Source organism: Argentina silus, assembly GCF_951799395.1.
Source record: "Argentina silus genome assembly, chromosome: 2".
Classification (NCBI taxonomy): Eukaryota; Metazoa; Chordata; class Actinopteri; order Argentiniformes; family Argentinidae; genus Argentina; species Argentina silus.
The window spans coordinates 25,341,342-25,356,341 of NC_139656.1; the positions used below are offsets into that span (position 1 = coordinate 25,341,342).

Genomic DNA, 15,000 nt, shown 5'->3' on the forward strand with positions numbered 1-15,000 from the left:
GATGAATTCAATTACATCTTTTCAGAGGAAATTACTGTGGGGGCTGGACCTGCCTGCCTGAGGTCAGCTCTGGCTGTGAATACTAAAGCTACTCCTCCAAACATATTACACAGGCTATTACCTGCTGCCTTCCACACTGCGCTCACCGGCCCTGCACGGGCCTTGCCGCTGCCCCAGATGAAGTGCTTTCCTGATGGGATCTGGCGTCGAGAACAGGGGGAAGAGAGCTGGAGCTGTCCCCGGCCCTAATCGTTTCAGAGAGCCAGCTCCTCTGCAGCCCAAGCCCACGCCAGTCCTGATTAGAGAGGTGCGTACGTGGCCTGGCAGAACGTGAAAAAGGTGGGGTGGTGGGGGGAGGAGGGGGGAGGAGGGGGGAGGGGCGGGGGGGGATGGCCTCGGGGAGACTCACCACACTGGCTGTTTTTTTAGTGTGAGAGTGGTAGGATCGATAAGGCAACAGGCAAGTTGAAACCAAGTTGAAGCCCGTTCTGTAGCGCCTTGACAAGGGGGGGGGTCATCGCTCTATTCAGGCGGAGAGAGGGGGGTCAGGGGTTGGATAGAGGTGGACACAGTAGGCAGTGAGGTAAAGTACTATTTATCTACATTACCTTGGATTTGGCACATTTTATTAAATCTCTGACCCTATCTCAACCGCCTCTCGCCCTGACCCTCTCTGTGGAGAGTGATACATCATAAATGGATAGGCTGTGAGTGATGGCATCCGCTCCTGACAAGATTACCTATATCTTTCCACGGCCTCTGTTGATATGGCCACAGATGTGAATCTGCTAAATTTGCTTCATCCCAACTGGCTGAATGGTTCACAGCAGCCAAAAGGGTCAATGCTACCGCAAACCAGACAAAGGTGTGACAAAGGTCAACTCTCTTTTACCCCTAAATGAGCAACAGAGTTCAGTCTGTAGTGATTATATAATGCTATGAAAGCAGGCCTTACAAAATGAAACAACCAGAAATAGAATATGATCTTCACAGAGCCATTTCTAAAGAAAGCTCCCTAAAACCAGACCTGAAAAGGGAAAATATGAAGCACTGAACATACTGTAAGCGCTAAAAGCATTTGCACATGGAGAGCTGGAAAAATGGCAGCATTCAATTGTCCTGTAGGCTCCACCCGGGAGGCAGAGAGAGGCAGAGAGAGACAGAGAGAGGCAGAGAGGGGCAGAGAGAGGCAGAGCGATGCAGGGAAAAGGCGTCCCTGCGCCAAGCCCGGAAAAGGGGCATTCTGGCATAATGACTCTCATTTACAGTTGACAAGCTGAAGGAAAGCGAAACTAATTATGACAGCGCCCAGACGCTGAATAGCCCTTGATGAAGTTAATCACCGGTAATCCAAAAAACAGGTGTTGAACATTTTCTATCCCTCCTCTAGAATTATAGGATGATCAGAATTCTAGAGCATGCCGTTTAATTGAATGGGTCCACTGCCTCCCCCACCCGAAACACGTTGTGAGGAAACGTTCTTCACGACTTCACATTCCCATGAATGCCAGGCTTTCTTCCTCTTGGTGAGATTGGGTGAGGGTGTCGACCATTACCCAAAGCACTCTGTGACTTAGGGGGCTATATAGAGTGATACCGGCGTGCTATTGATGTTTTCTATTGGGATAAGATATTAACAGTATCCATTTTTTTTCTTCCATCATGTATATTTTTTTCTGAAAGTAGGAATACCCTCCAGCTCAGTCCCGCATTCCTGAAAACAAGGACATCTGTGAAAGCTGGACACTGAAGGAGAACCTCTGTTCCTCAATCTAAATTGATTCGGAAGACTTGTGGTAATAAGCAGCCGTTGTCAGGGTAGATTCCAGCCTCTGAGCCCTCGTCAGGCACAAACCATGGGTAATAATCCTCTATTCTTCAAACGACAAAGCTATGTTGAATGGCTCATTATTCTAATCGCAGGCTTTCATCTTTCGAACAATATTCAAACCAACAGTGGCGTGTCAAGGAGAGCTCCATCAACCAGGAGGGGCTCGTAATTCATTTAATGAGCTGCAGGATATATAAAACATCCCCTTCCCCAATCTCCCAGATCCCACTCCAACATGTTAACAGGCTCAGATACTCTGTAACGATAACAAGCTCCAGTCAACACGATTCAATTGTGTAAAACACAAACTACAGCACATTACAGTACGTACCACACCAGAGACAAAATATCGTGGCTAAGAGAACATTGACATTTCATGAATGGTTGCCATTTAAGCAGCTCTAAAAAGACAAAGAACAGGTTGAAATAATGGGCAAAGTCATAGTGTAAAACAATGAAAGCTGGCAACATACAATGGCTGAAGGAACAATGGCTGAAGGACCATTCTGCATAATCGCTTTGCTCAAAACCATGCCATTGCATTTCAAGGTGGATAGCAATTTATCTTTGATGTTTTTTTGGTTTTGTTTTGTTTTTCAAAAAAAAGGAGCAGACTACAATGATGGCCATTCTGGCAGGAGTGAGAGGAGAGTGTGTGAAGTATAAAAGCATTGCTCAAGTTCGCATGGAAAAATGAATGTATTTGTCCTGCTTGTCGTCGGCCTTTAATTGCTCCAGCATTGCATGCACTAATGGAACCTGTCAAAGGTTACTACGCTCTAAAAATACTGTGTCAAAGGTTACTACGCTCTAAAAATAGTGTGTGCATTTTGTACCTCCTCCCTAGAGTGTTGAGTGGTGAGCGGATGATGCTGCTGTGTTGATGTGAGAGGGGGGCTGTTGTGATTCTTTAAGCAGTCAGCAATTCACACACTCATATTTAGCACTGTACAGTAGGCCATCACTGCAGAGGCTGTTGAGCTGTTTACTTGAACTATCAAGTAACAGTAAGGCCCACTGTCATGATAATGGCACATCACAGTCATGACTAATGTAACGCTGTCATGAGACCAACCAACATATATATGCCATTTAGCCGATTATATGCCATTTAGCTGACACTTTTATCCAAAGCGACTTACATTGCAGTGAGTGCATACATTTCAGTATATATGGTGGCCAGCAGGAATCAAACCCACAACCTAAGTGTTGTTAGCGCCATGCTCTACCAACTGAGCCACAGAGGACCATGTACTCTCTATACATGTACTCTATTCTGATCATTTGCCTGGCCAATGAATTGACCTGAACAATGTGTCTTCAGTTGGACAGTGGAAAGTGCCAGACAGGGCTATGGCAGTGTTATGATGGATCGCCAAAATAAAGTAATTAATTCACCATTAAATACAGGAGACATCAGGCCTGAATAGAATGATACCTTGATGAGGAATCTGTCTGATATTGAAATTCAACATTTCCATATTGTCTTACGGGATGACTGTAATACAAAGATGGAGAATGTGTTGATACAGTCGGGGGAAAAAAGCATTATAGTTAGTACTCAATATGCAAGACGCCAAGCTCCTCAGACAAATAACCAATGGTTTCATACAGAGTGGAATTTGCAATTCATAGGGTCTTATTCATACAGCCTTTGATGGGATCTCTGTGTAGAGAGCCTGAACATTGAATGGCATTTAGCTTATGGTATTTACATGATATTACTGAAACTGTAAAGGATGGATCAAAGGAGTGCTTTTTGCATCGATTGCTTCAGCTGAAGTTCATGACTGCCTGTGAATTCTGTGGCAATGAAACAACCGCTGAAAAACTAAAATCATGGATCTGCAGGTTGGAGCATATAGGTTAAATATTCACCTCAGCTCCAAAATAAAAGGAGAGCATATTTTTCCGGTTTCTCATAAACAAATAATGGCTACATTCAAGAGGAAAATATACAATCAATACAAATACAGGTTCCTATCAATACTGTATTAAGTTCAATACAAATACAGGTTCCTATCAATACTGTATTAAGTTCAATACAAATAAAGGTTCCTATCAATACTGCATTAAGTTCACCACGACAGACAACTGAGTGCTAACAGACCACAGAGACTGAGTAGGATGCCATAGTATAAGATGAGAGGACAGAAAATAAAGAAATAATAACAGGTCGAAAGGCGCTTCCTACTGTAGCACTCAACTGTGTCAAACAGCTCGGCTAGTAATCTTCAGTGATTCCTGAGGATTACAGTCTCATTACCTAGCACCGTCTGCCATATGGACCTCACCACCACCACACACAAGCCTGCTGAGTTGCATCAAAGATTGTTTACAATGAGATGGTTGAGTGGCTCGAAATCCAATGGTACCCGTTGTGAACCCCACTGCAGCCATGCGCTTTTTTTTGTCAGTGATATCTGGTAATATTTGTGAAAGTAGCTGGACAAAGGAAGTGGGAAGATAGGTCTGTCTTAATTGTGTCACAAATGTTTGTATTCATCAGTATCGGAGGGCAGAGGATCTTGTCGGACTGCGCATGTGCGTGTCAGTCACTCTCCTTAAGTATTTTTATTACAATTAGCGGGCAAACACGTTTCGTGCGGCGAAAATATCGTAAAACCCTGGACATTACACACGTTTAGCTCAAATCAATAAGGACAATGTGCATATATTAGTAAACAACGAATATATACAGTCCTTCTATTATTTCACTGCATTGGAAATCCAGCCCAGTCCATATTTTACACAGACCACGGACGGAAATGGATGCCAAGTGAACCCTCTGGCTACTCCTATCTCTGTGGTTACATTAAACACATTCTGCCACATCCCAGTGGTGCGTAAACTGTTGGACAATTAATTGCTTGCCTAAAGTATTGGATTGAATTGTGCTTTTCAGCGCATTTTACTAAATCTTGGGGTCGGGATAAGAAAAAGTAATTCAGACTTACATTAATTTGAACTTGGACTGAAAGCGCTTGAAGTCGGGTTTCAAAAACCAAAACAAACTTGGATAAACAATGCTAAGCCTACATGCTATTTGGCTCCAGACGGGTTTTAGGAATCGGTGGCTTATAACAATGAATTATGGCTAATGAGTTTTGTGAGGAAACTATAGCATGGAATGTAGGCCTAGTTATGTTTATATCAATCGTATAGCCGACGGGTCTCTTTTCTATTTCATTTAATCGTTTATGAGATTTAAACAAAAAATAAGGGCATGTCGAACTTTTGTCAGTATTCATATATGGTTAACACAACTGTAAACCTATTTTGATAAGATTGATATTTATGTTTACCTGTTTGGGTAAATTTATGTTTCAGTTTTTCAAGTGATTTAACTTGAAGATACTTGAAGATTTATCCTAGATTATTAGACAAAGGATCATGCGAGGACATTATATCTAAAGAGGACAGTTCCAAAATACAGGCCTTTTCTAAATTGACTTACTGCATGCCTTTATAAATATATGAAGTGCTTTAAACACACTTGTAGATTTGATGTCAGGAACTGTGTGGCACAGTACTATGCGGAGCTAGGAGCAGGTCGCAAATAATCGACTGCCCGAATCAGACCGGCATTTTCTCCCAAAAAATACTTAATGTATAACATAATCAAGTTCTTACCTTGTCCGTGTATTTTTGACACCGCAGCAGCGAGAATCAACACCGTAACGAGGATGTTTAATTGGTAGTCTCTTCTCATACACATGTCTACTGAAGTCGAAGTCGCTTTCCGCTCACAGAATACGTCCTTGCATTAAATACTTTCCAGAGCAAAACAAGCAAACGGATGATAAAATGTCGTTTAGATCTGTGAAAACACACACAAAGGCGTACTGCTCTTGCACTTATTGAGCAAGTCGAGCAGGGAGCAGATTGGACAAGTATCAACTGAAATGCAGAGCCCGTCAACGCTCTGTAAGCGGATTGCTGGTTCTGTGTGCTGTCAGCACCTTGAAGACAGCACGCCGCTGACGCTTCAGCACCATGGACAGCTCCTAGCGTCAGCAAGCGGTACAACCTCCGCTCTCATGAAAAGTTAGTAGCCTAATCCGTACAATATGGCATACTGTTATAGAATGTGCATTTCTAATGTCCAACAAAATGACACCAAAACCATTTGTTGTCACTTTCAATATGTATAATATGACCTTTAAAGCAAATGTTATAATTAAGCAAGCAATTATATTGACATAAGGATGACAAAGTACCGTTTGATAATTAACGCGGGGGAGGTATTGAGTACAGGGAAGGACAGTCCGTTTTTTCCCCCGATTTACATTCCGTTTACATTGGCAGCTTTGCAGGTTTTTCTATAATGTATTCCATCCTAGCCAACTATCCCATTCTGCTTGCATATGGAAGTTAGTAGGGGAGGTGTAGAAAGGTGGACGAGATGCAAGTACACAACTGCAAAGACGAACAACTTCTTATGTGCAACTTTTTTCATTTCGTTGAGATGATGTTCGCTGATTTACAAAAGAGTTGCTGCTGAAGTGCGATAAGGAGATAAAGGTTCAGTGTTATGAAGATGGGACGTGTGTAGTGGGCCTGAATGCAGGGCCCACTACACACGTCCATATGTGTAATGTATAATTCCATATGTGTTCCTTCATAGTTTTGATGTCTTCAATATTAATCTACAATGGAGAAAATAATAAAAAATAAAGAAAAACCATTGAATGAGAAGGTGTGTTCAAACTTTTGACTGGTACTGTACATGTTTTATTACTAAACTTGTAATTATGATTCATTACGACTTCAGTAATGATTGTCAATCATGTTATATTCGTGTTCATCGCATTCTTGTAAATATTATCACAGTAGTATGTTGTATTCACCTTTTCCCCATGCACTTTAGATCGGCTGTATGAATATAATTATGTATTCAAAATATCAATGTATTCATCTGTAAGACAATGCTGATGCTTACAGATCACATACTATCGATTGCATCTGTAATCTCATGTCATTCAAGTCAAAGATTTATATTTATATTGGTGTTTAATTGACAAATTGTGATAACATCAATTAATGTTCTGAATTCAATAATTCATCTTAAAGTATTCTTTAAAATGCATGAAAACACTTTTGCAATGGTGATATGTAAGTAAGCAATCATAAATTAAGTTTAGCCTTAGATACCTCTTAAAACCACGATAAATAGAGGGGAAACACCACCTGACAGGGAAACACCACCTGACAGGGAAACACCACCTGACACAACACCAGCGCAACACCAGCACCCCCCATGATTATTGAACGCTCCCCATCGTTATTGAACGCTCCCCATGATTTTGTTTTTGCAATGACACCACATTCCACTGCCATTCCCCACTCAGTGAATACTGTAAGAGGGACCATATAGACAATAAAGAGTAACATTCATAAATGATAGAATAGGAGCAGCAGACATGTGAACTTTATGTGAATGGTACATGATTGTTGGCTAAAACCCTATAGCCTCTAAATCTTGACGTTGGTGGACTACAATAGAAATGACGAAACAGTGGTGAAATTCTGCATTTTAAAGCAGCTTGGCATGATACACAGTAAACACTGACACATTTGTTTCAATGTACAGTATTCACACAGTATGATATGAACCTGTAGCTCCTGGAGCACTTCTTTTCAAGGCCCCTTTGGGGTTTGATGTATTTCTATTTCATGTGTAGCTGCCTATAGCATCTCTGGGCCTGACTCTGAATAATATGGAGTTGGATGGCTTAACACTTCTCTGGATGAGAATGGGAGTTTCATGTTTCTCTGTGCTCTGACAGCATGCGGGAGATCATTACACTGTATGTGCTTAGCCTCAGCGCTCCCAGCCGTCGTCTCAAAGTAGGCAGATAAAGAAGTGCAAGAGCTGAAACAGTGTGTAGCACACACACACACACATATACAGCTACAGGTAAGTCAGCTGCCACGCCAGACAGAGCAAGAATAAGAGTCAATTCCTGAGAAACAGAAATAGAGTAAGACAATACATGAAGTGAAAGATTGACAGTGAACAAGAGAAACCCCACTGTACCCAACACGGCAGCGTTAGGAACTCACCGGCGAACGTTATTTCAACGTTTGGCATAACCTGAGACACACTAAACCAGGTGATGATTGACAGTGAGACGTGCTTTCTCTGTCTGCGTGAGCTGCGGCCATGTGTCTATTGTAGTCACCCTCTTACACATTGTATACAAGCCAAGTTGTGATGCGTCATGACGAGACAGGGCCTTCACACACTGTCACACCTCTACAGAGACTGCTCACTACGGCCTCGCTGGCTGGGATTCTCCTCGCTGGCTGGGATTCTCTAGGACTTATGTATATTTCATTTCCCGTGGCTGACGGTAATGTATGTAAATTGAATGTCATGGTAATCTCAGACACTCCTCTGTCTCTGTCTCTTTGTCTGTCTCTCCTTTTCTCCCTCTCTCTCTCTCTCTCTCTCTCTCTCTCTCTCTCTCTCTCTACTTGTCTCCCTCTTCTTCTCGTTATCTCTCCCTCTCTTTCTGGCTGTCCCACTTTTTTTTTTTCTTTCTTTCTCTCTCTACCTCGCTGCCTCTCCTTCGACCTCTTCCTCTTTCTCTCTGTTGCTCTCTCTACCTCTCTTCCTCTCCCTTTCTCTCCCCCTCTCTACAGTATATCTCCCTCTCTCTCCCTCTTTCTCTCTCTTCACCTCCCTCCGCCTCTGCCTCTCTCCCCCTCTCCATCACGGCTGAAGCACAGACGGCAGGCCCAGGTTCTAACTGTGTGGCCCTCCATCAGTGAAGCTCACTGGCCCAGTTAAGCAGCCCAGAGGTCTCCCTCTGAGCCAGACGTTTGCAACCAAGCCTTCATTCTGTTAACGGGCAGGCGGCCAGGGGAGCTAATGAAAATCAAGCCTGTGAAATTAAATGACCAATGCCTCGAGGTAATGAGGCACACATTCGGTGGTCAGCTGTAGAAGTATTAAGGTAATTTTAGATGCTGTGATTTTAAAAAAAAGGGGGAAAAAAGGAAAAAAGAAAAAAAAACATCTTGAGACAATCATTTATTGCGTTGTTAAGGGCTTTCATGGTAGACACAGCTGACCAAGTGCTGTAAACACGATGCAAGGCTTGAGGTGTTTAACTATAGTCTACTGTACATGATGTGCCTCAGCCAAACAAGACTGCTTTCTGTCACATGCTATCAATGGACCTCTTACCACCCATACAGAATAACAGACCTCCATGGGTCTAGCTTTGGGATTTCTTAAAAGCAAGCTGGGGTAATCAGCTGTAATCAGAATCACAGTGAGAATCCTACTGAGAACCCTTTTAGTAACACTTTCAGTGAACAATTGTCAGCATTTAGGGCATTAAGTGCAGAAATCTATTGGCTTTAATTTACCATACACACATGGATGCTCTATGCTGACGTTTAGCAATCTTTGCCTTTAAAGGTGGAAATCGGGGGTTCGAACCACAGCAACCTTTTTTGGGTAAATAGCTGAGGGATGGGGCTAGTGAAATGGAACGATTCTCAAATGTATAGACAGAGCTATGGATGCAAGGACAGACCATCTATGAGATCCAAATGACAGTTTTAACCATGTTCTTTTTAGTAAGGAATAAAACAAACTTATATTTTGGTTTTGATGGGGTAAGACTAAGCTCATGAGGCATTTAAAAGTTGTATTCTTCAAGAATCAATCGTATAATTCATTTAAAAGTTAAAAAAAATTGATGCACCAATCCCAGATTGCCCCTTTAAACTGATTAGCAGTATATTTCCACTCTGTGTTCTGTACATCACCAGATGGGTGCAGGAGAAGCTTCAGTTCAATCCATGAATATAAACTGCATCTTTGAGTAGCAGAGTTAATTAATTCATTTTCACTTGCTGACTGAGGGATCCAGCTGTATACACGAGAGGCAAGCCGGCCTTGAATAAGGCTAGATTAGACCAGCGGGGGCTACCCAACACTTCTCCCTGATTCAGCTGGGGCGTGAACACTCAGGAAGTGCCTCTGCCCCCCCCCCCCACACACACACACACACACCCCACCCCCTCCATGGGGCCCAAACGAGGCCTGCTCCACTCTCCATGGCCTTCTTCAAGCTGCCAGCCATATTTGTCTCAATAAGCTCAATAAGCCCTCACAGAGCTCCCTTTTACCCCTCGGTACATTTCCATTCGCCACGCAGGATAGATCACCAGTCGCTTCCTGATGAAGTCATTCTAGCTGCACGGACCATCTGGCAGAACAAGGGAATTGAATAATATTACCCCAAAGAAAATGCAATCTATTTGCGATGCTATTCACCAGCAAGCACCACCGATTGATTCACTGTGCAACTTGGCTATGTCTGTGCTCTCTTTACGGCTTTGTGTGATTCGGTTCCTGTGCTTCTCCTACGGTACAGCTTTGAGCAGGGGTGCATTTACACAGGGTATTTATAGAGCACACACTGTGGGTTTAATGGTATGAATCATTTCACAGCTGTACTGTATATAATGTCCCATGCCTATGAGTGCAATGTGGAATGAGTGGAGGGGAGCACCTTTTATCAAAGCCTACGCACAGGACGGCTCCGGTAGGTCGCATTATCAGTCTGTGTTTAAAAGACCTTCTCTTTGCAGGAGAGGAATCGTATCCTGGGACGACGGGACCGCAGCTGGACTTAAAACATCCTAATCAAACAGAGCACTCTCATCGTGGACAGGGGAGACGGTATGAAAGGACATTGAATGCTATACTTATAGAAGGGCTGCTAGTCCTAAATGACCCTTTTGCAATGTCCATAGCAGGGCAGGCTGTGAGATCTGGATGGCACTGTGCCCACAAGTCTGCTCAAAGTCCCAACACTGGGACTATAGTGGATGATACCCCATAGACTCTTCTACATCTGTTAGCCCCCTGATCACTGCTTCTATCTGACAGCTACAGTGTGCAGTGCCTGCCCAGTCATGCGGGACACAGTCTGCTGAATGCATTGGCAATGGTAATGAGATCCAGAGTATCCCCCAGCTCAGCAGTGTCAGTTTGACGACTCCAAAATTAGCATTGATTTGGAATTCCTTTAACACCTTGTTAATAACATTTGAAATAGGACCGACGTGAGTTCCATAATGCATTTACTGGTAAATTAATGTGGCACCCTTGTCAAATGTAATTATCACAGTGTAGCAAGAAGGATATTTTGCATTGTATGTTGTGAATTAGTAAAAAATGAAAATTGATGTTTTAGAGCTGTGTAATGTGAGCCGAGGTAATCTCGTGCACGTAACACATTAAATACACTCAGAATACACATTCTGTTCCTATTGACTGTACGGGGGAGTCCTCTGAAGCAGGGCCAGTCATTTGCCCATGGGAGTAATAAGCCTTGGTGTTTGAAGGTCCTGTTTACAACACAATACATGCCCTTCAGAAAGCCTTCATCTCTCTGGCTGATTACAGAGCGTGTGTCCACAGACATACAAACACACACACACACACACACACACACACACACATCCACACACACACACACACACACACACACACACACACACACACACACACACACACACACACACACACACACACACACACACACACACAGTACACACACACACATCATTGAGATAGTCAGTGACCTGACATCTTGTCCTTTACCATTATACAGTATCTACAATACATCTCTCTCATAGAGGAGTTTTCACTCTTCCCCTCATTTTGTAACCCTCCTCCTCGTTGGCCTTCTCTTTGTATAAAGTCAGACTGTGTCTCATGGCTCGGGCACGCTGGAACAGAACACTGCTCCAAGGCCGCGTTTATCAATGTTTTAAACCGCTCTCAGACATCCATGGAGCACCTCAAGGCCAGCACCTGCTGTACTGTACCTGACATGTGACAACAGCCTCACCCCTGCCCAGGAATCTCCTTCCCTCATCCCATCACAGTCTGATATACTACAGCATGTCTGTCTGGTCCTAATGTGTCTCCTCATGTCATCTCCCTCTGTGGCGGATGATCAGAGCAGACAGCTGTCAGATCCTTAATGAGATGCTAAGCGGAGACAGCCTAGGGGTAGATAGATGCTAAGTCGCAAACAATCACTGACCATAGCACCACGGGCCCCTTCAGGAGCACTTTTGTATTGGCTCAGAGACATTCTCCCACCCTTTCCCTCTCTCTCTCTGACCAGAGGCCTGAGTCACTCGCTCGCTCGCTCACAGAGAATGCAGCTCACGCCTCCTCTCCACTTCACCCTTGTCTCACCTTTTCCTCCCTGCCCTCCGCACTCCTCCACTTTGTTCAATTCAACGGCTGTTTTCCACTCAGGCCACAGAGGGACTGATCTGTCTGCCTTCGGAGCAGAGGAGCTCTCAGTCCCAGTCACTGACTGGTGTGTCCTCAGACAAAGACTTTCACTACTTATAAGTCACACTTTTCCTACAGTGGAATGTTTACGTAACCATTTTCAAAGTACTTTATTTCACTCATGACATTGTTTATGAATATATATATATATATATATATATATATATATATATATATATATATATATATATATATATATACACTGAACGTGAGAGAGGGACCTTGCAAAATGCCCAAGGACAGTGTTTATGATTGTGTTTGCTCTATTGAGGTGTTTCTTCTTATTATTACTGTTACCCTCCAAAACTCTCTGCATGGGCTGAGGTTCTGCATATTGATTTCACACTGCAGTGGAAGTCAGCCCCATTACTGCTGCTGGAGTGCCCACTGCTCTGGGGCTCAACAATATGTGCTCCTGTGTATCTAGCCCTCCAGCCTCAGACACACAAACACCATTACAACTACTCATCCATGCAAGGGGTCCCTCTACGGGGGTCCTTTAACCACACACACATCTCTGGGAACACTCACAGTGCAGCCCTGATTTGCATACATAGTGAGGCAGTGACATTTCAAACCCCCCCGCCCCCCCATCCCCCCACCCCCCGGCCAGACTGCGGCCGAACAACAAGGTTGAACACTAATGTATGGTCTGGTCTGGCCTGGCCTGGCCTGGCTTGGCCTGGCACTGCGTACCGCCTGGCTGAGAGTGCTGTGTTATTGTGGGGAAATGAAGTGACCAGGAGGTGCAAGCAGAGGGAGGAATGCATGTGACTGAGTCAGAGAGTCAGGCTTATCTGCCTATGAATATTTCAAGCACCAGCGGGGTGTGTTATTACAGCTCCAGCGTGCGCCTGCCTTCACAACATGTGCCAGGTCAGCACACTCCCACGACTACTGGCTGCCACGGTTACACTGTCTGGGACTGAATCACACAGAAATTAAACCAATCATTGCAAATGTTTTTTCTGTCTTGAAGATTACCTCGGCCCTTGAAGTTTTTTTACTGCTATGCAAGTCCTATGTGTATGTTCTTTGTGAGCAAGTTATGGATTCTGTCGTTTACAGCTTAGTTGAAACAAGTGAGTCAAGGCAACAATTATGATTATGGATCATGTTTCAAAGAAATTAGCCTAAGCTGGCACTGAATCAATGTATCTTTGTACTATAATCATTCTGCGAATGACTTTTCGTACATTGGTACCTATAGAACTTTCTGAAGTGCTACAGGCTAACAAGAATACTTGATAGATATTCCATATTCATACTGTACATCTGCAAACTCAGGGGTGTCTGAATTTGTTCAGTACAGCTAAGCTCCTTAGCTGAACTACAGTCACTAATAAGCCAAATAAACCTCTGGTCATTTTGAAAGATCCCACACGAGCTTGAAAAACCTCCACTAATGCATCTTCAGACACTACCTCCTATGCCGTATATGATAGTATCTGTAGGCTGGCTCATCTTACCCTACATCTAAAGAGCTGTTTTGACACTCAAATAATTAATCAAATGACAAGGTGAATTTGTTTGCCAATTGTTAATCTCATTCCCAGACACTGATTGATGTTTTGGAAGGTCTGATGGACCAATGTGTCAAATTTGGCCTTCGTTTACGTAGTTTTTCTGATTTGGAGCTACGCCTCGCAGCCGTGTGATTCAAATAATGACAAATACTTTCATCAGTAAATTCACTCCCACTAAGGCCAGGTTTCAGTGGTTGCAAAGGACAAGGTTAGCCAATTGTAGATCTCAACGTTTCTACATGATGACCACTGAGCTACACATGCATTGCCAAATCACTAGTCATGGCTGAACACCCAAATCACCCATACAGGCCTTAAACAGAAGGAGCAAACATGAGCCAAACACACAGAGACACAACAAGATGGCCACAGGAGGAGACAGGACAAAGAGAACTGAAGCATTCAAATGAGTATGAACAGAACTGAAGCTTTTTAATCCCCAAACTGTTACTGCGACTGTAACATTCTGAGATTCATTGAATTTTAAACTAACTCCTTATTAATTGAGTGCAAGGAAAACTCCTGTTCCCAGAACAGTCCATGTCCTTGTGCCATACAGTGCCATTGGCCTGTTATTACTGTACAACAAGGGAGGCTGGTGGAGGTAGAAATTGGAGGACGGGCTCATTGTAATGCATGGAATGGAACACGTGTGTTTGATACCATTCCTCATTCCATTCCCTGCATAACAATGAGCCCGACCTCCGATTTCTGCCCCCACCAGCCTCCCCTGGTGTACAACTCCTAAAAGAGCATGAGGGGAGTGAATCCTGATCTCTACAGTATATAGTTAGCGTGAGACGTACAGAGGCACCTGATCTGCTAGGTCATTTCCACTTCCTGGCAAACATGGACACCTGACACACCAAACACAGCCAAGGCAGAGGGAAAAGCCAGCCCCCCCAAATGCATTATTCATGAGGCTTTAGTTATTCAGACACGGACAAATATTAACCTGTGTGCAAGCAAGGGAGCAGCATGAATATTCAACAGAGAGGGCTTATATTTAAACATGACCAGAAATAAATAGCGTGACTTGTAAATGTCAGGTAATTAAGTCACTTTCGGTTGGTTGGAGCTGTCGGCGATGCATTTAATAACACGTGGGAGACATGGATTCACAATTACATTTCCCATGTATTCCTCTATTGGATTTTAGATACAGTCCTGCAGAAGATTAATCATATTCCCTACATATCAGTGACAGCGCTGAAGTGTTTGCTCATTTTCTCCATGATTTATGTTTCACTGACCCATAATGATTGAGGTGTGTCAAACCAGTAATTTCTTAGAGTAAGCAGGGT

The 15,000-nt window shown here is 43.4% G+C and overlaps 1 protein-coding gene across 1 annotated transcript in view; it reads right to left on the bottom strand.

The window, feature by feature from the left end:
* The window catches only part of LOC310815792 (seizure protein 6-like), a gene marked incomplete at its 5' end in the record, with an annotated part of 99,814 nt that extends 94,265 nt beyond the window's left edge, over positions 1-5,549 (bottom strand). The window contains one exon of the mRNA XM_083685715.1: positions 5,465-5,549. Coding sequence (XP_083541841.1) covers positions 5,465-5,549 — 85 coding nt within the window. The remainder of the gene's footprint in view (positions 1-5,464) is intronic.
* Between the last annotated feature and the right edge of the window lie 9,451 nt (positions 5,550-15,000).